The following is a 25,522-nucleotide window of genomic DNA, read 5'->3' on the forward strand; positions in this document are numbered from 1 at the left end:
TCCTTTCCCTCAGGGAAGTCAGTGAGGAACACACAGTTACTCGCCAGTGAAGAAGTGTAAGGTTGAGGAAAGGACTTCAAGCCAAATCATAGGTAGTATAATGCTCCTGCTGAGCATCAGAGGAAGGTGTGACAGACGGAGATGTGCTTCCCCCAACAGTTTTATGCCAGCTCCAGCTGCCCCAGCTTTCCCACCAATCCCCTCTGAAGGGAAATGATTAAGGGTTAAACTTGAGCCTAGTTTCCATGGGAGGGACTTCAGTGTTTTATACTTCACTGTTGCCTGGATCAGATAAGACCAGTTGTGGTCAGTTACTGTGATGCCTAGACCTGGGCATGGCATCCAAAGAACCTATGGCTTTCCTTGCCCTACAGCAAAGAGATCCTGAAGATGTGGGATGTAGCTGACTGCAGAATGCTCACCAGCCTGTGGCAGAAGGCGTGAATTGTGCAGCTGACATCCACTGTAGATACACTTGTTCCTCACTCCGGCCAGCTGAAGACAACCAGGCAAGTCAATAGTCTTCATGTCCAAGGATACTGAGCTAGAGACAGGATTTGACAACTTTAAACACAGAAGTTTAATCAAGCGCTCTATTTCCTCGGCTAGAACTACCCACTGACACATGCCATGTCCTGCCATGGCTCTTCTTCAGGAGCTCCAGCTGCAGAAAACATGCAGAGTCACACGCAGGGTCCACTTTTATGGGAATTGTCAGTCATAAAAAGGACTCCTCAATCAAACAGTTGTATCTTAGGAAAGATCCCTTATCACACCTAGAACTGGCTTTGGAATTTTCATGTTTTCCTGGATTTTTCTCTTGAGTCAAGTTTTATTATTCTGTTCTTTCCTCTTATGTGTGAGAATTTACAAAATATGCCTCCTTCAACCTACTTCAGCTCATTTTTATCACTGAATTCAATAATCTCAGAATAAGAAGAGCCCTCTGTTCTCCCCCTAATTAAGATGCTTTTAAGCATCTCCCTTTTCTTCTTCCTTTGGGTGATACCTAATTAGCTCTTGTAATTAAAACTGCACCCGAAGGGCTGAGCTTTGCATAGATGTTGGCTTTGTTGCAGGCAATGCCATGGGGTTACTGTGAGGCTTGGGTTGTTCCTCAGCACTTGAGGGACACCTGAGGGGCCTTACAGAAGATCCCAGCAAGGATGGCGTCTGAGGTTTTGGGATCAGGGCCTTGGGGGACTTTTCTGGATGTCTAGTATTTTTAAACTGGTTTTCCAGACATGTTGACTTCCAGTATTTCCTTCCGGAGCACTCACCAGTGAATCCAGAGTTTCCCCAAGTGAATGTGGACAGCCTGCCCCAGAAGATTTTCCATCATTCAGCCTGATATCATATTTCCCTCTGTTCATTGATCTTAGGACCAGAAAAAAAACCACCAACCCATCCGAAAATGTATTAGTTTGAATTTTCTCCCTGTTTGGATGTCTTCCTTCAAGCCCACATGCTGTAGCAGGGCTGGGGAGCATTTCTTATAGTCTCACCTACAGCAAATGTGATGCTCCCCTTGTGCTGTCATGCATGCAGCCAGCTGGGCCTCAAGCTGCCCAAACGGGGATGCTTTGTCCTCTGAGACCAAGAGCTCACTAAGGTTCTTCTGTGACTTAAGACAAATTTGCTCAGGACCATTCACAAGAGTACGCAGCCTCCCCCTTTTCCCCCAGCTCTGCTGTCTCAGTCACTTTCACAGTGCTCTTGGGCACCTGGATTCCTTTCACTTCATCCATCACCACCCAGCCATCAAATAAGGAAGAAAAATGGTATCGACTTTTGTCATTATTTATTACAAATTATATTTTGCAAAGTACTGTCTGGAAAAAAAAGAAATCAATAGATTTAAATAAATACACAGATTTCAGGATGCTACATATGGCATGTGTGCAATAAGTCACTTAAAGATGAGACATTGCACACACAAGGAGATATACATAGTACTTTACAGCAGTAGTCTTATTTTAAATTACTAGGCTCACATTAAACCATGTGCAAAGTTTCCTCTGGAACAAACCCTTTAAGGATTATTCTTTTTTTTTTTTTTTTTAGAATGACTCAAACCTTCAGAAGGTTAAATATAGAAAAGATTCTCTGCAGCTTTGGGGACCAAATGATGAGTCTGCTCTGCCATTTACAATACAATCAGTTGGTCTCATTTCCCCCCCCCTAGGGCTTAAAGCGGAAATCAAAGAAGCATTTTGTATGTCCAATGGGACTACACTTGCAGCAGCCACAGATTTTGGTCCACCATCAGCTTCAAGCAGCCTTTTAAAATGCTCATGTGTAATACTGGATTGGGCAGCAAGAGGGACTCAACAGTGGTTCCAGGAGAGCAATTATTTACCTGCACTAACTGGATCTGCAGCCACGATTTATAATATAAGTAAATCTGCCCAGGCAAACAAAAGTGCATTTGTGGTACAGCTCCAGAGCCTCAAGATGGGTTTTCCTGTAAGATCAGTTCCTAGGTCCTGGGCTCAGTGCTTATTCCAAATTATTCCTTCCCTTTGAGCCAGCAGCTCCGTGCTGCTCCATGGCCTGGGAGGCAGCCGTAACCCTGGCATGGGTTTAAATCCCAGCCTTTCTTCTAAAGCTGTGCAGACAGTGCTGTGCTCTCTTCTTCCCAATCCTTTCCTCCACATCAATCCCACCAGGCTGCCCCTTGCCTAATGCATTCTCTGTTCAGGCTACTTCTCATAGTGACATGCTACCCATATATTGGTCATTTATTATATGGAGTCTAACTCCAAGACCTGATCTAAGCAAAGCAGCAAGCAAGCCTTTGCGTGCTATTTTCTCACCACCCATCTTCTCTGCCCCTAGCCTTTCCTGTCAGGCAGAGCTGAGAGAAAGCTGGGATATTAGGTTAAGAGCTGGACGTACTCTACCCCAGGGTATGTCCAAGGAGATGAGACAGGGAACTCATCCAGACCTGCTCGGACGCAGTGGGGCTCCCTCCCCCAGACTACATGCATGGGGCTCCTGCAGAAATGCAGCTCTGCTTCAGCCTCCCCCCTGCTGCTGCTGCACTGAGTGGCAGGGGTCATGCTTGGATTTGATGCAAGCTCCAGTGTAAGCAAGCTATCCTCCACCTAAATGAGAGCCACTTAAGGACGGCCCTTCAGTTAATTCCTCAGCCAAGGAACGTCACTGACTGCTCAGTCGGCTTTCAGGCTTCTAGATGATACACTTGTTTTAATAAAAACTGGGAGCTGTTTTACCATGGGAGTCTCATTCACACGCACATCACACTGCCTGGCAAGTAAGAGAAGAAAGTGCAAAGGCGGGCATGCGCTGGAGGCAGCTTATCCCCGTCTACAATGACCAGCCAATCCACCTCTGACTGGGGCCAAGCTGGGACCATGCTTGGACATGGCTCAATGGCAGAGCAGACCAGGCCAGAGCTATGGGCTCAGTGCTGCCAGGTCCAGAACCGCACAGAGCTGCCTGGTTTCTATGTGATTCAGCTGCCCAGTATGGGCTGACCCTCTGCCTCAGACTCCAGTGCAGAGTTAAGCTAGTACTCCTCCAGCAAGACCCTTGCCTGATCCAAAAAGGCACAATTCAGCTCCACGACACATCTGTGACTGTATAGAGAGACAGTTTTCCCTTTACAACAGTCTCTGGAGTGCATTCAGCACTGGTTCACGCAACAGGAGCATGGAGACTTCCACTTCTTCCCCCTTCCACTCATGGCCTTTCCTTCAGCTCTAACTACCAACAGTGGAGTTAGTGGCACCCACAGGACTCCCAGATTCTTCTGGTGAACTTGGCATGCACCTGCTTCTTATCTCTTCTTCTTCCAGATGTTTTTCTTCCAAGGCAAAACTGCCGGCTGTGCGCTCCTCCGGAAACGCTGCTGATGCTTTCTGAACTGCAGGCCGGAGATGGCAAGATCCCTGCAAACAGAGAAGAGACACGATGGTCATTCTCCAGTCCCTTTTCCTACCACACAGCAACATCCTGTAAATATACATAACATATTTATATACCCCTTGCCAAGATACTTTCTGAGGCAGAAGATGGGGGAAGGAGGAGGGAGAATTTCTAGCTGCAGCTGTATTAAGCCACAGCAGAGATCCATCCAGCCCAATATCCCCTTTCCACTGGTGGCAGAGAATCCAAGGAGCCCTGCAGCAGGGTATGACCCAAGTGATGCTTCCCCAGTTCTGCCTTTCAGAAAGTGTTCCCATTGCATCTGATTTAACTGTCACCAACAGACCGATGAGTCCTTCAATGTGTCAACTCGCTTTAACTCATTTATGTTCCTGGTGTCAACAGTTTCTTCCAGCAGCGAGTTCCACAACTCACTGATGTGAGAAAAGCTTTTGGTCTAAAGTTGCTGCCCAATCAATCAGTTCCTACCTGGTGCTGCCCCTCCCCTTCTTGTATGTCACCCATTCGATATCAGAGGAACTTCCCACTCCAATCAAGAATCACATTTTATGTGATATTCCTCTAGTTTTAGAAGGACACAACCAACCCTGGTTCCCCCAGCTGTTAGCCTTCAATTCTAGAGAGCAAAAATAGTCAAGCCTACTCATTTAAAGGATGACAAGAGAGGGAAGTCAGGTTGAATCCAAGTGGTAACCACAGCCTGGGGTCACAAAAGCAGATTTTAAAGTGCTCATGAGGGATGCTCAGAGTGGGGTTAAGTGGCATGCTCACCTGAGAGCTCTCAGCAGGCCATGATGGGAAGGCCTCACACCACTGCTCTGCGGAGGGTTCATTGATGCTCCAGAGCTCACTGGGAGCTTCAGACTCTGAAGGTACCTAATGAGCAAAAGGAGACACATGAGCCACTCACATCCAGCCATGCTATGGCACATGCCAGGGGGAGTGTTGCTCTAACATCACCAGTGACAGACTAAGACAGTTATATGAATGTATTTGAAGGGTTAATTGCAGCTTTTTAAGAGCTATTCATAGCTCACTGTTATTGCCATCCTCTTCTGTCAGACCTCACTCTATTCACAGTCATACGTAATGATTGGGGATTTTAACTATTGCCTTGCTATGAAATTAGTGACAGGTCTCTACAATGACTTTGCTCCCCACCTCCCCCACAGTGCAAGCACTCCTCTATGCCGCTGGCTGGAGCAAGACAACCAAAAGCCCATGTGCACTATGAAAAGAGCTGGCTACAGATGATATTTGACTTCTAAGTCCCAGCTCACATCGTCCTCCTCTCCTGCAGCCTCTCCCACCTAAGCCATGCAGGAGACATTGGTATCCCAAAGTTTGACACCCTCCGCCTGCCCCTCTCCCAGCATGCTGCCAGCTCCCCCCTTTGCACCCCTCACTTCCTCAGCCTCCTGCCAACGGATAGAGGTAGCATTGCTTCATATCACCTAGTAAGGAGACTATTGTACAATAGGAATACCCTAGCGACACTTTGCCAGGGCCTCTTGGGAGGGGTATGAAAGCCACTAGACAAGTTCCAGCTGTTTGCTAAGAGCTGCACAGCCATCCCCAGAGAGGCTGTAGAGCTCCTCCAGCTCCTGTCTGCTTGCACCCCCCTTGAGCAGCCCCCAGAGAAATCCCCAGGACCCCCTTGGCTTACCCAGGCTTCGCCTGGCAGAAGGCAGCACAGATGCTGTCCCTCGAGTGTGAGCACTCACACCTGCCGAGCGATCTCTTGCGCCGCTTCGGAGGGCTCCCCAAGCCATAGGGAGCGGTGTGCCTGTTAAAAACAAAAGGCATCAGCTATGCAACTACCTTCTTTATTAGCCACAGGTTTATAACACAGTCCTGGGAGGCAGCCAAGCCGGTGCCAGGATAATAAAAGACTCGTCTGTAGACATAAGGTGAAAAGGCCACTGATAGGTCTAAGCCTTTAAACTCCAGCTCCTCTCCCACCTACTGTTTTCTCCACCCTACCCCTCCCACGGAGATTACCAGTATGTGCTGGGTTGCAAGTGGAATTTTCTCTCCTTGCAGCAGCCCAGACACCCATTGCAAGGGTCACCACATATGCTGGGTGAGCTGGCAGCATGGCAAAGCACTGCCCCAATCCACCAGCAGCAAGCAGCCAGTTCCTTAAGCACCAAGATGTCAGTGCTTTCCTTCCCCACCTCCCTGGGTTTTAACACACAGGACATGGTACAAATGAAGATGTCTTGGGGCCATAACAGGTTCTTCTGATCACAGCATGCTTTCAGAGCTGTTAGCACATTCCCCGCTCCATCTCTGATAGCGATCTACTCTCCCAGAGGGTTTAGGATTGGCAGTGTCTGCAACTATTCTCCGAGCAAGCAGCGAGTTGTAATTGCACGTTAGTAAGCGTGATTATAACCACACCTGAGTACATGTGTTTTGCTACAGTGTGATGGCCATTGGTCTGAAACAGCTTGGAAAGCTGCTTTAGCATTCCTGAGGGCAGTACTTGGCAGCCACAGGATGTTAGTGCCAGCCCACCACTGTCTCATTAACAATGCTGGCAGTCAGCAGCCAGGGTTACAGTGTGCAAGTGAGTAGAGAAACTTTCTGACTTGCAGCTCTAACACCTCAAAGTTGTTTTCAGCTTGCAGAGCTACAGAAAAGGTTGGAAAAAGATGAGCCCTGGAGGCAGCAGCACCCTGGGCTTTCATCCCACTGCCCTGCGCGTTATACTGAAACTCTTGAGCAGAAGCACGGCTTGTCCCAATCTAGATTTTGGAACAGACTGGACTAGCAGTGCTCTCCAGAGCAGGTGCTACAAAAGCCTCTCACAACCAGGACCCTTTCCCACCTTCCTCTAACCTAACCCCATCCTCTATCAGAAAGTACAGTCACTTACTCACCAAGAGTTGTGTCCCCCCCCCCCCCAAAAAGCTATGTTCCTGCTCACCCAGGTGTGTTGACCCAGATGATATCCAGGTGACAGAAGTAGATGCATTCTTTATCCAGCCAGCTATTGCAGGAACATCGCTTGGTCCTCGAGTGCGCAGCCATAGGGGACTCCAGTGGAGAGTGGCCCATACCTGCAGCAGAAGGAGGAAGAGATGAGTTGCAGGTTCGGTGCAGAGCGCTGGAGTGCCTGTCCGTCTGTCATCTCTGCAATTACACCTCCCGTAAGGCTTACAGCGACTTCAGCGTGCAGGCGGTTTTACAGGAGGTGCAGCCTTCACCCATCAGGCTCCTAAAGGACTTGCACAACCCTGGTGCCTGCAGGGGCTACCCCGGAGCAAAGGAGCCGGGCAATGCCCCTCGTCCCGCCGCCAGCCTCGGGGCAGACCCCGGGCACCCTCCGGCACACTGGCAGCCCCACTCCCCAAGTCGAGGGGCGCGGAGGGGTGGCCCCGACAGGGCAAGCACCCCCGGGGCACCGAGACCCCCCCCAGCCCGGGGCTCACCGTCTTCCAGGAAGGCGCAGAGGGCGAGCCCCAGCAGCAGGACGCCGGCGGGGTAGCTGGGCATGGCGCGGGTCTGTCCGGCGCGGGGCTGCGCTGGAAGGAGCTGGAAGTTTTGGAAGTGTTTTCCTCGTTTTTCCCCTCTTTCCCCACTCTCAATCCCAGCTCTCCCGCTGCTCCTCCGCACGGTGCTTTACCGGAGCCGCCGCGATGCGTCTGAAGCCGCAGGCGCCGGGCAGGTGCTTTATAGCGCGGCCGCCGCCGCGTCACGGCCCCGCTCCGCCCCGCAGCGTGGAGCGGCCGCGGGCACGCGTGGGGGGCGCTGGCGCTTGGCGGGGAGGCCCCAGCGGGTAAACCTGTCCTCCCCCTTGGGTAGACCTGTCCGCCCCCGTGGGTAGACCCGTCCCCACCGTGGGTAGACCTGTCCCCCGTGGGACACCCGCCCCGCAGCCTGCGCGAAACACACGTGGGTCCTCCTATGGGGCAGAGAGAAGCGGCATGGGGAGGAAAGCTGCCCTTTGTGGGGTGCGATGGAGAGTGGGTGCAGCGTGCAAAGCCGGAGCGGGGGGCACCGTGTGCGCGGTTTGGGGGGCTCGGAGCCCGCCGGAGGCAGGTGAAGGCAGGGGGTAGTTTGCAGCCGCCGCCGGCAGATGGAGCGGGAGGGGTACAGGCAGCGTGCGCCGCTGTGGGAGCCCGCTGGCCGCCGCTGATCCCCAGGGGACCAACCCACCCCTCGCTTTTCGCTCCTCCAGGCATGGCAAAAAGGGGCAGCGTAGTGGGCTAGCCTGTTCTGCATGGGCTGGTTTAACGTGGGTAAACTAGGCAGAGTCCAAGTCCAGTTAAGTTTCAAGTGAAATTGTTACTCAGCTCAAGAGAATGCATCTGTTAAATGGAAATCTCTGCTTCCCCTCTCCCTCTTTTTTCATTAACTCCATTTCAAGTCTTTTGCTAGGTCGAGCAATTAAAATTTCTTGCAGTAAAACTGTCCAGCCACTGACTAATTTCGCTTCAGCATTAATGATGCATTCTCAACATTATCTGGACATATTTAGAATATGAATCATATAAAATACAGATGTCACCTCCCGGCATGCACAAGATGCACAAAGCATCTTCATCTTGCCCATCATGTGTGTGTCATGCAGAAGCAGGAAACTGTCCCGCAGAGGAGTGTTGGGGGGATAACAGCTTCCAGGCACCCCATGTCCACTGAAGCTCAGAGACGCAGCTCTTGGCTTCACAAATCCTGGGCAAATCTTGGGAGCAGAGTATGCCTTGGAACGTGAGCAGGTTAGAAGAGCAAGCATAGAAGAGCCAACAAAAAACTACTGCACTTGCCTTTCTTAAAACGGATTTAAAGGCTTCTTAAGAAAAGGGAGTGTATTTTTATTTGTTTACCATGAGCAGTTTAGGTTGTCATGAACAGAGGCAAGATGATGGCAATTACAGTCAATCAGTGTGAGGCTTCATGCAAGCGTAGCACGTGCATGAGGAATGGGAAGAGAAATAAGAAACGAGAGAAAGAGAAATAAGAGCCAGAGTGTGGAAAACTGCTTTCATCTGGGCAACAGCTTCTGCTCACAACATCTCATGGAAGTAAACTGGGTTATGGATGCATTCCTGCAAGCAATGATGAGAGAGTTTAACATGCACTCAGACCTAACAGCAGTGTGAATGCCTCTCTGTATTCATGTGAAGTGCATGCAGAAGATGTGTGCAGGGGAAAACCCACAGTGGGATAAGAAAATATGCTGAGGGGAAATCGTTGCTCTGTTCACAAACAGCTCAGATGGTGATGGCACATGAGAGCACAGATACTGTCAAGGGCTCCATTGACTGAGTAAGGATGAAGTGTGGGGGCACAAAAGGCCAGAGCAGATGAAAAATGTGCACATGGGAATGCAGCTAAAATAGCAAGTAGAGGACATAGTAGACAGAGAAAATCAGGAATAGTGACAACTTTATTTTAAAATAATAAGAAAGTACAGCTATAACTGATAAAATAAAGCTTCAATGTGATAGGCAAACCAGCAGAGGGAAATTTTGAACCTCTGTACCAATGCAACAGTCATTCTAAAGAAGATAGGGAAATACAATAGCAGCATTACCTGTTTCAGCCCATATTCCAGCTGTGCCAAGTTTCAGAGTTATGTCAGAGCTCGCATACTATGTGACATTCCAGATGCCTGTTCAATGATATAATAAATCTCTCTTGGCTCCAGTTTCTGTGATCCTCATTCTGGTCAGTGCAGGGTGAAAGAAGATATCCTCGACGTGGGGAAGGTAACGCAGCCATAGTTACCCACCCAGAGGAAATAAATAACGGGGAACAAATGACATAATTTTGCTTAAAGAAGGGATACTTTCTTAGCAAAGGTGCTACCAGTATGAAGTATGAGACAGAGTCACATTAATATGGCCTTCCAGGATTCATTTACTGAAAGGATCAGCAGAGAACTTTGTCACACAGAGACCTCATGCCTCCAGGAAGGAAGAAGAAACTTGAGGTTTTGGAGATTTGGGTTCAAGGTATTTCCTTTATCCGAGTCCTTTTGTGGCCATAGCTTTACACTTAGCTTACGTTTCCAAGAGGCATCTGAAGCTACACGTACCTGTCTGTGAAGATCTCTTACTGTATGCCTAGAAGAAGACAATGCCCAGATATCTGCCTTTAATCCCAGGTGCAAAAACACCTTTACAAACCAGACCTTTCATCCAAGATCTCTCCCTTCTTTTCTTAATTTCTCATAAATCCCAAGAGATTTACATTATTGCAGAAAGTGGAGCAAGTGTTACACCCTCTCATTCGTGTCTTCCTGCTGAATGGAGTTGGAACTAATTTTGTTCTCCAGGAAATACCCAACTGTGTTGAGCAGGCACAAATCTGACCAGCACATGTATGGATGTTTGGCACCAGCCTTTCAAAGATCTCAAAGGATGTGGGGCTATGGATGAAAGTCTCCGTTTGTTGCAGGGATGTAGGAACCCTGCAGAGAAGAGGTGGGGTTGGGATTGCATTGACCAGGACTGCTTTGAACTGACCCTGCTCCGAGAGCTTTGTCCAGAGCTATAGAATTTCTGTGTGAAAAATACAATGACTTTTTCAAAAGTAATCTGCCTTTAGACTTGTAAAGAAGAATGCCCATACAGAGGCCTCAGCATCAACCATCCCCATAGAGTGGTATCTAGCTGGTGCTTTCAAAAGTAGCTACTCATTTTAGGCTGAATGTTCAATCTCCTCTCATGCTATGGGCTGAGGGGTCAGCTCGGGCTGGGAGCGGTGGTTCTCCTCAGACCTCCTAGACACAGATAAGCTGCACTGCTCCTGCAATGCCCCTGCTCCCCTGATACAGAGCAGTGGCCACTGCTTCCCAGGGCCAACCCTGCTGGCATTGTCACCACACTAAAATCACTAAGAAAAACAACAGCCTGGAGCAGAGGGACGGGTCTATGCTACACAAACACGGCTTCCAAAGGAGGAACAAAGGCATACACAGGGTCCTGAATGCCAAAGATGGGCTTTGCCTCCTGCAGTTATTTTTTCCCTTTTGTTTCTGACTGTAGGAATACATTGTTCACTTCATTGTGAAGAGTTCCAGGCAGACATGACGAAAGGGACAAAACAGCTCAAGAAAAGAGACATCCCGTGCAGCATTCATGAAATGCGCTGTTTGGAAACAAGGAATGAGCAAACAGGAAAGTGCTTTAACCATTGAGAAGACAGGATCCCAGCGTGTTCTTGGCACCAGCAGGAACAATAGGGTGATGTCACAAGCCAGAATTCCCCATGGTGGGTGGAAGCCCAGCAAATAATCATCATTCTTGCTCTGGGACATTACCAAAATTTCTCCACAGTTGGTTATCCCCCACTGAGTCCCTGTTAGGAAGTATAGGAAAGAGACATTGGCAAGTGAAGCTTCCTTTGGGAGATCCGTCTCTCTGCTCTCTCCGCTCCCTACCCCCAGATCGATGCATCAGTTGCTATAAATCACTGCTTTCTGCTGACTCCAGGGGATTCCAATGGTGGTGCTGGGAGCTGAGCACAGGGCTGCCTGAAGAATGGATTTCACACAGTGAAGAAGGGTGCACCCAAGGGTCTGGGTACTTCTAAGGGCAAAGGTGCAAAGTCTTGATAGCTATCTACGGCTTTGAGCCAGCACAGTATGGAGCATTGCCCTTGCCATTCCAAAGGTGCTGAGGATGGCAAGGGGCTTAGGAGACACAAACAGTGGTGTTTGGAGAATTTCAACCACATTTAAGGCTACTAAATGACATAAGCAATATGAGAGCATCCTCCCGATCACACTCTCTTTCTTATTTTGGCTTGAAGTCGATTCTGTGGAGAGTGACCTGAAGTTCACTTGCAGCACTCAGACATTTTCTGAAGCAGTTCCTGAATTCCCCTTTGGCTCCTTTCTTTTGACAGGGACCATTCTCATGAGAGGACTGGGATAGCCAGGCAATCCTCACATTTTGGAACAGCTTTCGATCATTATTGGGCTATTACTGAAAATCCAGACTGCTCACAGCTCTCCAAGATGTGCTCTGCAAGACCCCAATCAGTTTCTCTGCAGATCAAACCATCTCTGGGCTGTCACTTGTTATATGAAGGTTGCTGTTAGTATATGGGGAGGTGGGACTGCTTGGCCAAGTTGGCCGTAGCATTAGTCTTTCAACAGCAAAAAGAACTTCAGTGAGTCTAAGCCATGAAATGGCAGATCTAAAGAAAAGAAGCATTAAGACATGAGTGTTTGCATGGTTTACTGATAACAGATTTGTCCCTGTTCTCTGTTTGTCTATGGTTTGCATTATCATGAATATACCATGAAGGGTTGTTTACTTTGGTGCCAGTTTCCAGATCTGTGTTTGTTTTCCCCATCCTAGAAGTTTTCAGAGAAAACCAGTGTTCCCACGGAGAGAAGCAGCCTGGCCCAGGCATTGGGACTGCCATTGGAAACTGCTAGAGCTGTACTGCTGCCTTCATCTCCCCCTGTCACAGACACGAGGCAGAAATCTCCCCAGGAAAGTGGTGAGAGAAGGCGAGACAGGAAGGCGAAGACTGTGCCCTGCAACCTGGGACCTGCTGTCTCCATCCTTTACAGTAAGGTGGGAAGGAGGCAGGTGGCAGCAGCCTTTGCATGGACCACCTCTCACATCCAGGAGAGCCAACCTGGTTACAGCATCATCCAGAAAGCATCTGTCTCCATGGCTATACTGACCCCTCGGAGGATGCTGCCCTTTACCTACCTTGCATGTGCCTTGAGCCAGCATGTTCTAAGGCGGCTGGTATTTGCCTGGCATCCTTGCTAGAGAACTGCAGGAATTAATGATCTCAGACCTGTGCTGCAGGCAGGAGAGGGAAAGCCATAGGCACAGTAACACTTTTCTGCCTGAGAATTTAATTTTATAGTGGCCACAAGTGGCTATGGTGTAGCAAAGGAGGAGGCCAGGCATCGAGTAAAATCACACTCCTCCTCTGCAGTGCTTCTCTGCTTTAACTAGAGGTCTCAAAAGTCATTTGAGCAGGGGAAGTTTGGTATCAGAGGGATTATGGCAATGATGGACTGCCTTGGGATGTCTGTCAGGCAGAAGGAGGCCTCTGCAGCACCGCAATTCAGGAAGCTGCTAATGAAAGCTTAAGGGCAGTGAGAGGTGTGATCCTTAGGTGATTTCAAAGGGGGAAAACCGAGTTGAATGTCTCAGAGACCTTTGAAATGTACTCAGCTGTCTGTCTGTAATCTAAGATGATTATCACTCTGTTACACAAGTGTAATTAATTTTATAGTAAAGTCTAACTAGTCCTTTAGTAAAATAAAAGAGGAGGGAGGCAAGATTTGCCTCTAGGACACCAGTTCAGATTAAATCCAGGAAGGCAATAGATAAACTGAGGTTATTGTGAATATGTGGCTGTGTGATCAGCTTCGGAAGGGACATTCAACTTCAGGCATCAGGGCTCTCCTATTGTATGAAACCTACAGCAGGAGCAGGCCATACATTATCCCTTATGGCAAGACTTGTCCACCTTCCTCTTCAGCATCTTCTGCTGGTTACTGCCACAGGACACAGACCTGATCTAGTCTGGTTTTACAGTTGTTATTTTAAAGTCATAATAAATGTGCTCCTTATGACATCCTTCCGTAGTGCTGTGGGAGCCCTTGCAGAGAGAAGCACTGGTAAAAACTTGCAAATCTCCCACACCAAGGAATTTGCTGAATATTCTCAGCACGAGCTATTCCTTCTTTCAAAAGCATCAGGACTCCAAAGGCTATGAACTATTCCTATTCCTTCCTCACTCCCTGGGAAGCAAAGAATGTTCACTCCCTTTCTGTGGATGGAAAAGTTGCACCAAAGGGAAACATTTGCAGGTAAGAAAAGGATTTTTTATAGAGTTAAACTGAATGACAATTACAGATCTGTCCTGTGTACCTGCCTGATGATTACATATTTTCTGTGCCCAAAGGGCAAGAAAAGAAAAGCAAAGCACAGTGTGTGTTTAGACAGCCCCATGGAGACATTCCTTGTACGTTGGGTGTTCATTGGAACATTTAAATATGGATGTCTGCATTTACTCCACCCTGATGGTTGAACTCCTTCAGATTTCCAGAACGATGAGTGACCTGGAATTTATAATTACAATAGGTGTAATGCAATTAATCACCACCTGGAGCTGTCTTCTATCGCTAACTGCTTTATGATACCAATTCTTTGCAGCAAGTGCATGAGAACAGCTTGTGTAACAACATAACTCCTTCCAGCTGAGACAAGTTCAGTGGGGTTCCTACCACCCGGACAGGCACAAATACCCCTTTTCTACAGCAGCTGCTTTCTGCAAGTGCCAAGATGTTCCAGGTGGTAGACAGCAATATTCAGTATCCAGATACCAGCACATAAAACATGGTCTTGAAGTCCCCTTTAACAACTAGTTTTCATTTGTCCTGATCAGCAGCTTATATCCATTCCACATCTCTCTTTCTAAGTCATTCTTTTGGGGAAGATGTGTGGGTTAGCATTTGGGTAAGTAAGCTGTAAAGACTGGTCACGGATGGAAATTCATGCAGAGAATAAGGCAGAAGTTAAACATGGCTTGAAGAAACCCAAGGCAAACAAAGAAGATGCAAGTGTATTGCCCTTTAAACCTCAGCACTTGTACATGTGGTTAATTATTAATTATTGATATGGTTTATTGATGTATTGATGTATTGATTTGTGCCACCTAGAGGACAGATCCCATTGTTTTGAACAATATACAAGTCCATGACAGTAGCTGAAGAGTTTAGGAAGGTTTTCCAACCAGAAGTGCAGGTGCTGGAACACTGAAAAATGTGAACATGGAGAATAACTCCATTTCCCCCCAAATGATGCGTAGAGTAGGAAATGAAGTGCAGAGCTTTTGAATCAGTTTGTTCCACTCAGTATTAATATTTCAGTTCTCAGCCTTGCAGTTGGTTGCAAACTATTGGATTGTTTTGATTTTCTTTACTCAGGGACTCAGGATTGTAATGGAAAGAAACGTCTCCTGTCCAAATGCAGCCTTTTAATCCGACCTGCAACTTTTAAAGACATTTTGTTTTTCAAAGAAATCCAAAATACTTGATTGGAAAAAAAAACCAAACCAACCCAAAAACGTTTCCAGCAAACTGAGAAGGTCATAATTTCCATCCAGCTCAATCTGCAGGTTTGGTAGGAGATGAGAGACTCCAGTCTGCAGCAGCACATCATTTAGTGAAGGAAACAACGAAAGTTTTACAAGAAAGTTTAATTAAAGTAGGAGTAATTAGGTGCTGAGGAATCACAACACAAACTTGGCAAGGGATCAGTCTATGCTAACAGTGTCTTTTTGCTGTATGTCTCTACCCTTGGACAGATGTAACCATAATTTCAGTTACTGGTTAACCAGCTTGCCATGAAGCTTCATTCTTACAGGCTGGTTTATGCTATAACTATTGGTATCTGACTGCAAGGCCAGAGGGAGCAGAGCTGAGGGTAGTGACCAGCTTTAATACTTCACTAGAAATTCTGCGATTTTTTGTTCCAACATAAAATGACATAAAACTATTGGGAATTTCACATTAAAAAAAATATAAAATCACAGAACCAGTATTATCTCAGGTCACAGAAATGTATTATTCTGAGCAAATAGTTGCAAGTGTTTGGTTTCTTAAAATGCATTTTAGTATATTAAAACAAAGGTTTCACTTTGAAAAGTAAATTTAAGTTGAACAGGAAGGTATTACTTGACAAAACCATAGACATGGGATACTGCATATTCATAACAATGATTAATTTTGTTAGCATTACTGTTAATTTGTTGGCTTCAGTACAATCAGTGTATTTGTAAAGGATGTTTAACAGTACTGGCTGTGTTTGTAAGTCAAGTCAATCAAAGTAGTTGCATTTCTAATATTGACTTTGTCTTGATTTCCCAATATAAAAATGAAGAGAGGAGAGAAGAGAAGAGAAGAGAAGAGAAGAGAAGAGAAGAGAAGAGAAGAGAAGAGAAGAGAAGAGAAGAGAAGAGAAGAGAAGAGAAGAGAAGAGAAGAGAAGAGAAGAGAAGAGTTGTCCTTTTCCCTGCCACTGGCTATTTTGTCTATTTTTTCTAGAAACTCCTTGGCTGTCTGTGGTGATTCTGAGCCCTCCAGCCCTAGCTCAGAGACCAGCTCCAAGAGGAGCTTCTGACCAGGGAGCTCAGTGTTTCCACTGAGTGATTTTGCTCTGAAGGCCATGCATTAGTTGTGTCTGACGTCTTGGATGCCACAAACCATCTCCTTTGTTGCTGGAGATAATATAAAATCTAGGAGAAAACAAGGCAGATGAGTAGTGAAGGAGATAAGAGGATTCGACTCCCCTGGAGCTGTTACTATTTATACCTCAGGGATTCCTCAAAATAGCCTCTGCTGTGTTTATGGGGTGGTTTTCTCTGGCATGAACCATGCGGAGATGAGCATTCCTCCTGCTCAGCATTGCCTGCAGATATTGGGGTCTCACCAGCTGACAGAAATGCTCAGCCCTGGGGAGAGGCTGGTGAAGAGAGGGTTTCATGGTGTCATGAAGAAAGACCTTCTTAGCAGCTCCCAGGCAAACTCCTCTCTCTGACCACTGAGGGTACATCCTGCTATCAGTGGGAGCAAGTCCAAACCTGCCACCCACCTTAATTCATCCGCTGTCCACTTCTGGCCCAGCTGATACCATGTGCTGAAGCTCCTCCAGTGGGGAAAGCTCAGCCCCAAACATAGACACCAGTTCAACATAGTCTGCAGTGGTAAGCCAAGGAATGGCTGAGCAGGCTTGTCCCAGACCATCCGGATGGTCCAGAGGTGATTTTTGCATCAGTTTGAGCAAAGAGCTGCCTAAATTAGTGGCAAATCTGAAGAAGGCAAATGCAAAGAAGGCAGCCAGGGGGAGTATTAGCTGTGAACCTTCCCCGGAAGTTTAATATGAGAACTGGTCAGGTGTTTCCATGTTAAATAAGGTCCTGGGAGAAAAAGGTCTCTCCCTCTCTTCTCACTCTACCCAGTAGCCCACTTACTTCCAAGCTTCTACTTTAGCTAGTATTTGATTAGCTGTACAAACTATACGGGAAGATATGAAAATCCCATCCCAGATAACCTCACTGTCTCCCACCATTAGGGCTCTGTGTTTAATAGCCACAGCATAAAGCAGGTAAAGTTATTCACACTTGGCCTCTTCCACAGCCCAGGAAAGTGCTGTAACCACTGGGCTTTGAGTCTACTAGTACACACACATGTCTGAGGGCTCGTCTCTGCTGTCTTTTGTGTGGGTTTGGCAAGCTCTGCACATGTCTAATGGATCAGGTCTTGCCAAAAAAACAGAAAGTGGGGAACGCCTAGTTTAAGAGCCTCTCCAGGGCTTGTGCACAAGCAGCTCACCATGTCCAAAGAGCTAAACCCAGAAGGGATTAAGTGCTCAAGCCTAGCATGTAGGCATCCTGGAGAAACCTAAAACCTGAGCTGCCACCTAACACTGTAGGTGCTTTAGGTTCCTGGGTGCTGACATTCCTCCAAAGGAGTGCACACAAACCTGTCTACACCCCAGGCCTTTTGACACTCATATTTCTGCTGCTGCACGGCAGACATCCTACACGAGGTACGTGCACATCCCCATGGCATAAACATTCTCCACCGCACTCAGCCTGTTCTCCTCTTTCCTAAAACAACAGAGTTGTCCCCATCGTTTTATGACATTTTGGAAAGGAATTCAGCAGGACATTGAAGGACACAAAACACAGCAGGGACAAACACTGATAACATTGGCAAAGTGGCAAACAGAGTGGGTGTTTGATAGCTCCCCAAATACAGACTTCCACACTCTGCTTAATGATAGGAAAAGTGTAGACAGGATATCCCTGCAGGGTGTCTCTTCAGGAGAGTTGTTGGCAAAACCTGTGTTTCTCTATACACGGTGAGCAAAGGTGCTTTGAGCCAGAAGGATTTTTTATTGTGTAAGAGAACAAAACAAGAAAGAACAAAAGTAGTTTTCATGAGAGAAGCGTGTGAGTGTGTGTGTGCGTGTGCTCCCTCTGCAATAATCTGCAATGAAGTGAGCATAAGTTGGCTGTCTGTGTCTCTAAATTGAAATCTAACATCTCTGTAGATGTTAAAAGTCATAATGAATGCAGAGCTCCATACACAATAGCACTCATTTGCTTCCATGTCCCTGAAAAGGCTGGTGTTTGCAGGTGTAATGCAGGGTTAGTCGGTTGTGGAGGACAAACCTGTCCCCACAGGGTTAGAGACAGTAAGAAGTCAGTCTCGTGAGGGAATGCATGCGAAAGCACAAGCAGATGCTTAGGATGAAGTTGGTGTTTGTAGAAGGCAATGCATGATTGGGCTGCAAATTGAAGGTAATTGGGTGTTACCACACCTTAGAGTTGATTTCTGGAGGAAAGATGGGCACATCTTCCCCTTTGCAGTCCCACAATAGGGTGAGAGTCCTGGGGTCAGCAGGACCTAATGCTGTTGCCTATGCACAGCCAGAGGGAAGGGACCCCATCAGGAACAGCTTTTGAACCTACCATTAACATTTGCCCTGAAAAGTTCTGAGCCAAGAGGGGCTGTTAAACATTTTGGAGGCTCAGCTCTGGCTCAGTCTCCTCTGCCCTGCTTTTGCAGTTGTTCAAATCACCATGTTTTTGGGCTCAAACCTTTGTAATTCAGTGCCAGCAAGACAGGCTGCTTTGCACAGCTAATTGCATGCAGCAGCAGATGCCTCATTGTGCTATGGTTGTCTGGACATGATATAGCAAAGCCTTGGTCTAGCTATGTCAGAGGGATAAGCAGAAATACTAGGAGGATGATCTGCCCTAGGTTAATGGCATAATGAGAGAGGTGTGAAAATTATGAGTTGTGGCAGCCCTAGGAGGCATCTTATTTATCTACGTGGTGACAGATGCCACCTAAGGAAGGAGTATATACGCTACAGACAGATGATGTAACACAAATCTTAGTTAACATTAGGCACTTTTAACAATAACTATTCAGATGACAGTTCATGGAGAGCACACATTCCTGCAGGCAGAGAAGCTGCAACCAGGAGCATACCCCACCCAGCTCTGCAGAGCAACCCTAAGGCACAAACCTACACAGGCACAAGGGCTTGCCTGAGAAGGGCATGTTGCACCCAGCCCTTCGTTGTTTCACAGTGCTTTGTGTCTTGGGCTGTTCCAAAGGGGATTGCAACCAGAAGCCAGAGGCACAATGTCAGTGGTGAAGGTTCCTCCATGGCCATATCAGTAAGAGTAGGCTACGTACATGGATAAGGTGGCATGATGTCCTAGAGGAGCATAAAGGTGTTCCCCTTGCCAAATCGAGGGCTGAGAATGACTCTTCCTGAGATCATTTGTCATGACTTCTGCAGACATGGAGATGTTGTGTCCATGGCTCTGTTATATCCTGTGTCACCTTGGGTTTAGACCATGGTCTTCTGGATCTAGTCATCAGCACTGGGTGTAACTAGGAGCACTTCAGCTTCTCTAACCTGCTACCCTGTGCAAGTGGAACAAGTGGCACAGCACTGTTTTGTGGGATACTGACTCACCTCAGAAATGCATCAGCACCAGCCGTAAGAGTATGATTACAGATCTTATGAAAATCTTCCTCAAAATCCTGGGCTCTGGATTCATGTGATGCTGTGGGAATCAGCTTACATGGCTTGAAGGGAAGTTTCTTAGTCTGTGTACTCTAAGGAAAAACTGGAAAATATAAATCCTAACTCAGAAGAAACTAATTATGTGGAGGAACTTCCTCCATGATTTTAGAGAAGAGGCTGAGAATGCAGCCTGGAGATGATGAACTGACTTTCTTTGGGAGGAACACTTACGGCTGCTGCAGTGATGCTGCCTAGGAATCACCAGTGTGGAAACCTCACTAAATGTTATGGAGCAGGGGTGATTCATGACCCATTAGATGTGAATATCTCCCCAGCTTGCAGCCCCACTGCTGTAATACTTGCTGCCTGCCTTAATCTTGGCTAGAATTGGGCAGTCATGCAGAAGATCTTGAGCAGCCAACTGCACAGCAGCACCATTCCGATATGATGCTCTGCAGCACGTAGGGGTGAAAAGGGACATGAGATGCTTTTGCGGCACCACGTTCCTCAACTGTCAGGAAGTAAATACCTTCATGTGGTCAATCCCACCAAAAAAATGGTTTTTAATCCACTGAGCTGCCAGCTTAGTTTGGCCTTGACATAAGTGCTGAGAGAGGATAAAAGCTTCTGGGAGGACAGGCCAGATGGGAGGATTATCTGCGCTGTTTTGGGAAAGGCTGTGACTTTACAAACACTCACTCACTGAAATGAACAAAAACATCTTCTGCGGTAAAAGCTGCCTGTGCTGAGCCTTCTCCCCAGCTCGCTGATATGCAAATCCCACCACACGCAGCTGGGCTGGCGCGTTGCGGTTGGCATCCTTTCTGGACCAATTTTGGTAATAGCTTTCTACGTGACTCGGGTGTGACTAAGCAGAAAGGAATGAGTAGGGACTCTTTGTTCTTGAAGCTCAGCCGAAATATGAACGTGCTGGCCTGACAAAAGCCGGCTCTTTGAATAAAGAAAATCAAGAGGTCTGGAAGGTTAATGAGTGACATAATCAGCTTCCTGGGAAGCGCGCATCGGCAAGGAATGAAAACAATGTGCAACTGAGAGAATCGATTACCCACAGTGTTGCACTCACCTGTGTGCATGGATTCCCCACCATGCTGGCTGAACATGGCTCACAGGGGCACAGGAGTGAGGCAAAGCCAGCAAAGGGACCCTCAGCACCAATGTTGTGCTCGGAGGAGGAGAAGGAGGAAGGCTCTGAAGGAGGGATTTTGCAAACAGGCTGTTGAAGTGCAAAGTCTGCAGGTAGGTAAGGTGTGCAAGAGGAGCAAAGAACGCTGTACCCTTTTACCACCTTAGTTTTAACCCAGGTTGTAATCTGCTGTTAGGAATGGAAGAGATGTGAATTCCCCTTCTGGTCACCAAGTGCTTAAGTGAGTCTTTGGACCTCTGAATTACTTTCTAAAGCTGGAAAATAGCTCTTCACAAAGTCCTGTCCAAAAGCAGCCCTTGTCCTGTATTTGAAATAAATGGTGTCTAGTGATTTAAGGTCAGATCTCTGCCTTTGGGAAGAGGAATTTCCCTGTAGTCTTCCTGCATCCCTGTGGTCAGTGAGCAGCAAGAGTTGAGACACACGCTTCATTTCCTCAGTGTCGTCTCTAAGCAGTGTTCTACCCCTCAGCTCCATGGCAGCAGCCAAGCACCTAAATGTCTGAGGTTACGATGAGGTTAAATGTCTGAGGTCACAGACCCTCAATACCATCATTGACCTGCCTGTACTGGAGCCTGCAATACTGCTATAACAAGGAGCTACAAGGAAGATGACCTGGCACTACTGTGTGCTGTTGGATGCTGGGTTATAGCATGGAGGTATATGTCAAAGAAGGCATGGAAATGAACTTGCAGCTGACTTTGGTTCAACCAATTATATCTGTCTGACGTAATGCTGCTTTTGATGACGAGATGAAGGAATGATCCATGAGCAGAGCTTCCATCTAACTGCTGAGCACAGATGTGAAATCCCGGGGGTCTGCTGAGCATAGGAAAACAGGCTGGTCTGGGCTGTGATCCCCCTGGGCAGGTCCATACCATGATTCTCAATTTACCCACATCCTCAACTCCAGCTAGCCTGGAGTTCTTCATAAAGGAAGTGAACGCACTGTACAGGCACAATACCTGCTCAAAGGCCAGGGCGATCTCAATGGATTGCAGAAGACACAGGCCTGTGACTGCATGAAGGATTTGCCTCTGCTGCCGTGCAATGGGCAGCGCACAAAGACATGAAGAGTCATGTCCCTGCAGCAATGAGTGCCCAGGAGGCTCAAAGGCAGGACACTATTGTTATCATCCGTACTTAAAGGTTTTGTTTGCCATTCTCACAAAGAATGAGTAACAGATCAGGTTTGTTTCCTAAAACGGAATTACTTATAACTGCTGCCCCATAGCCTGTTCTCTGCAGTCCTTGTAAACTGAGCTTTCAGGTCTGGGAATGTACATACCTGGGTTTTCTGCACAGTTATCTCTACTAACATCAGTAAAGATTGCACAGGAAATCAGAGCACTGATTTCACCCCTCTGGTCTGCCACAGCACTGCCGGAGAGTGGTTCATCTCCCTAGCTTCAACAAGGGGCTGGTAGAACTGTCCTTTCCTATAGGGCACAAAAGACGGTGGTGAGAATATAAAATGGAAATGCAACCAAACAGGGATGGGCCTGGGCCTTTATGTCCTAGTGAGGTTTGTATCTGTTGTCTACACAGAGCTTTGAAAATTAATTGTGACCAGTCTCAGTGTTAACAGGGCTATTAAGATCCTCACGTGCCCCTGGAAGCCATCTGTGAACCTACTTCCACTTACACAGCCTGGAATAGCCAAAATCACCCTCCTCCCAGAGCATTTTCTCATACATGGGTGTCAGTGAACATTTCTACCTCTGGCAGCTGCTTCAGCTCCTTAGTAGATGGCTTGTTTATGTGAAAACGTGTGCAAGAGTCTTATTCTGGGTCTTGGGAGATGAGGATCTGGACCATAAAAGCAATACAACCAGCAATAAACTTTTTATGATCATGCACAGCAAAAGTTCAGTGGAGGGGGAAGGGAATGTTGACCTCCATTCCCATTTATTGATGTCAGAGGGGACCATTTTAATCATCACTGTCCAGCTTTAGCCTTCCACAAAGTGGCAAATCTCAACCTTATTCTTACTCTAATTCAGCACCTTTTCCCTAGTGTGAATGTGGATAACACCATGTGCACAAAACACCTTTGCTCTTTGCCTTTGCTTTGCCTTTTCTACCTCGGTGAGCAGGTTTCCAGATCCTGAATTCATCTGCCCTCCCTTGCTTTCAGTCCAGCAGCAGTTACGGTTATTAATGAAGGTCAGTTAGGTTGGGCATTACCCCTTGAGCAGGAGAACAGGCCACTTCATCTGGTGAGTGCCTGTGTAAGACTTCATGTGCCTCTGACAAGCTTTCCTCTGACCCGCCTCCACCCTCTGAACATTCCTCCTGCACATCACTGAATCAAAGGCTGGACATAGACATCTGGTTTCCAAAAGTATATGCTCATGTGGATCACTGTCCAGGCTGGGTAGGAGAGCATTTCTGGGCTGGTGTTCTTGCCATGGCACAAGCAGTTGCTCTGTACATGTCCCACAATCACCCCAAGATGAAAGGCCTTTTCCCTACAGGTATTCCTGTCTCACATGAGCACTGTGTGAGGGCTCCCCTGCCCACTGGAATGCAAACCGTGGGGTATGAATCTGTCTCAAGATACCGCTTCTCCTCAGTTCATTGAATTACGGTAGGGGGGAATTCTTTGGAGGCTGATAAATGTGACCCGCTTGAGTCCAAGCCTCATTAACGCCTGAGGTCATGAGAAGCTCAGAACAGCAGCTATAGCTGAAGGCATCTCAGGAAGATAAGTATCAGACCCAGGGGATGCCCAAAGGAGGCAGAAGCCCACTGGAAGTCTCATAAATGCATGTCCAATATTTTCTTTGCTCCTATTTGCAGCCTGCTATTGGGACAGTTGTCATTCCCTGGAATGCGGCCACCCTTTGTTCCTCAGGCGAGCTGCCTGGCCAAAATACTGATCAGCACACTGCTCTCCTCAGTTGGGTCAGTCAGGTGGGGAAGTGTGAGGGACCAGACAGAGAAGAAGTGCACACTGCAACTGAAACCCCAAATCATCTGTCACGATCTGGGAAATGTATTGGCAAAGGGTCAGAGAAAACAACACTCAACCCAGTGGCCTCTCCCTTGACTTCTTGGAGCGGCTCCAGCCTCACACCTTTGTTTGTTAGTCTCTGGACAGATTTCAGTTTTCTCTCCGTCAACACTTCCTTCTATCCAGCATTGCCCTCATCATCTCAATTGATCACTGTCAGCATCTCCTCTCACCTGCACACGGGCTGGCACCATAACCATTCCCTAAATCAGCACCTCACAGAAGTTATGGCCATGTCTGTAAACAAGGTACAGGGCTTTGAGAGGGAGCACAGTTCATTCCAATGATGTAGGAGGCGGCAGGCACCCACCATCTTCAAACAGTAGAAAGGCTGACTTCTAGCTGATGAAGACAACTGCCATTCCCAGTAGCATCCCTATATTCTCAGTGGGGAGGGGACACGTCTGGAGTCACTTGGGCAATGTGCTGTGCACAGAGAAAGAAATAGCAAAATTAGGCTGCTTGGCTAATTTTCTGTACATTCTCCACGTCATTGGCCTCTCTTCTGACTGACACGGTTACTCTAGGCCATCTATCTCTCCTGACCATCCCTGAGGCAAGGCATGTGGAATTTCCAGAGGGTAGCACTTGAATTAGACACCTAAATTAGGCAAACTGCATACAGCCCCATGTAACTCTACAGTTCAGGTCCTGTGTGACTTGTCCAAAATCACCAGGACATGTGTGCCCAGCACTGATCACAGCTCCAATATTAATTGCATTAGGCACAGGACCAGGAGATATCTCACATTTCCCTCCTTGTTGCCTTTCAAGCAGTGCTGTCAGGATGGACTTGTCATTTTTATGCCTCCAGGTTTAATCCCCGCTTTGTTCTTAAGGATCAAAAATTATTCACATCTGACTGCTTGCTCTGTAATCAGGGCATCTCAGCTTGCTTTGCCTGTCACCATTGCAGCACACATTGTGGCTGTCACAGGCTGGTTGTACATCTTCAGCTGAGCTTTCCTACCCCAGTGACAAAGTGCCTAGAATAACACATTGGCAGAAAGGTGTCAAACCTTTGCCATACCTGACCTAATACCCAGTGCGAGCCTTGCACTGACAATTCCAGAGGTCCCATAGAGGACAGTGTGTGGGTAAAACTTATTCTTAGGTCTCACACATTCATTTACTACCAATCAACTGCAGAAAGCTATTATAACATACAATACTTATTACTTACACAGCAAAGAAAACACTGCCATGCAAAAAATGTCCAGATGCTTAAAACATGTCCCCTTTTTGACATCATTTCATGCCCCATCCCTGGCAGTGTTCAAGGCCAGGTTGGACGGGACATGAAGCAACCTGCCCTAGTGGAAGGTTCCAAACCCATGGCAGGGGGTTGGACCTGGATGAGCTTTAAGGTCTCTTTCAATCGAAACCACTCTATGATTCAGTTAATGTGCAGGTGATTGCTGGGGTTAATTCACTGCTGGTCACCTTTACCAAGGAGCCTGTGAAGTCTGACCGGCAAAGTAAGTTCTAAACTCAATGGTAAATCATCTCCTATGTCAGCTTCTCACTGAGCAAGAGGATTTGGGGATCCTGATAATGGGTGGAGGGTAGGAGAAGCCAGATTCTGGTTTTAGCAACACTAGCATGACCTTGGTTCAGCAGTTCACCTGGAGGTAACTGAGCTGTGAATACGGCCCTGGACGTGCATGACATTGAGTAGTGAAGGCTGCACCAGAGGCTGTGGCTGAGAGTGACTGACTCAGATGGCAGCAGGCTGGCATTCCTTCAAAGAGGCTCTCTTTGTCTTCTTTGTGGGAAGTGTAAATGAATTGAATGGAGACACTGAAGGCTTTCCCGTGCCAGTTATTAGCAATCTCACTTCTATATATAGCTTCTGCCTAACTTACTCTGAGTGAGCAAGCAGAGTGGCATG

General features: G+C 47.3%; 1 protein-coding gene across 1 annotated transcript; it reads right to left on the reverse strand.

The window, feature by feature from the left end:
- Positions 1-2,008: 2,008 nt before the first annotated feature.
- On the reverse strand, positions 2,009-7,564 carry EDN2 (endothelin 2). Its single transcript, XM_030504883.1, has 5 exons — positions 7,350-7,564; positions 6,845-6,977; positions 5,579-5,698; positions 4,684-4,788; positions 2,009-3,914 (listed from the first exon to the last, which is right to left on the reverse strand). The coding sequence occupies exons 1-5, from the start codon at positions 7,411-7,413 to the stop codon at positions 3,803-3,805; spliced, it is 534 nt and encodes a 177-aa protein (XP_030360743.1). The 5' UTR covers positions 7,414-7,564; the 3' UTR covers positions 2,009-3,802.
- Between the last annotated feature and the right edge of the window lie 17,958 nt (positions 7,565-25,522).

The sequence above is a fragment of the Strigops habroptila genome, chromosome 12 (genome assembly GCF_004027225.2).
Source record: "Strigops habroptila isolate Jane chromosome 12, bStrHab1.2.pri, whole genome shotgun sequence".
In the NCBI taxonomy this organism is placed as follows: domain Eukaryota; kingdom Metazoa; phylum Chordata; class Aves; order Psittaciformes; family Psittacidae; genus Strigops; species Strigops habroptila.

What these genes read in the sequence shown, in the direction of transcription:
- EDN2 (XM_030504883.1), bottom strand. Translation starts at nt 7,413, where the DNA reads ATGCCCAGCTACCCCGCCGGCGTCCTGCTGCTGGGGCTCGCCCTCTGC. An exon ending in ATCTGGGTCAACACACCTGG is followed by an intron (nt 5,699 to 6,844) that starts GTGAGCAGGAAC and finishes TGTTTTTAACAG; the next exon opens with GCACACCGCTCCCTATGGCT. An exon ending in GGCCTGCTGAGAGCTCTCAG is followed by an intron (nt 3,915 to 4,683) that starts GTGAGCATGCCA and finishes CTCTGTTTGCAG; the next exon opens with GGATCTTGCCATCTCCGGCC.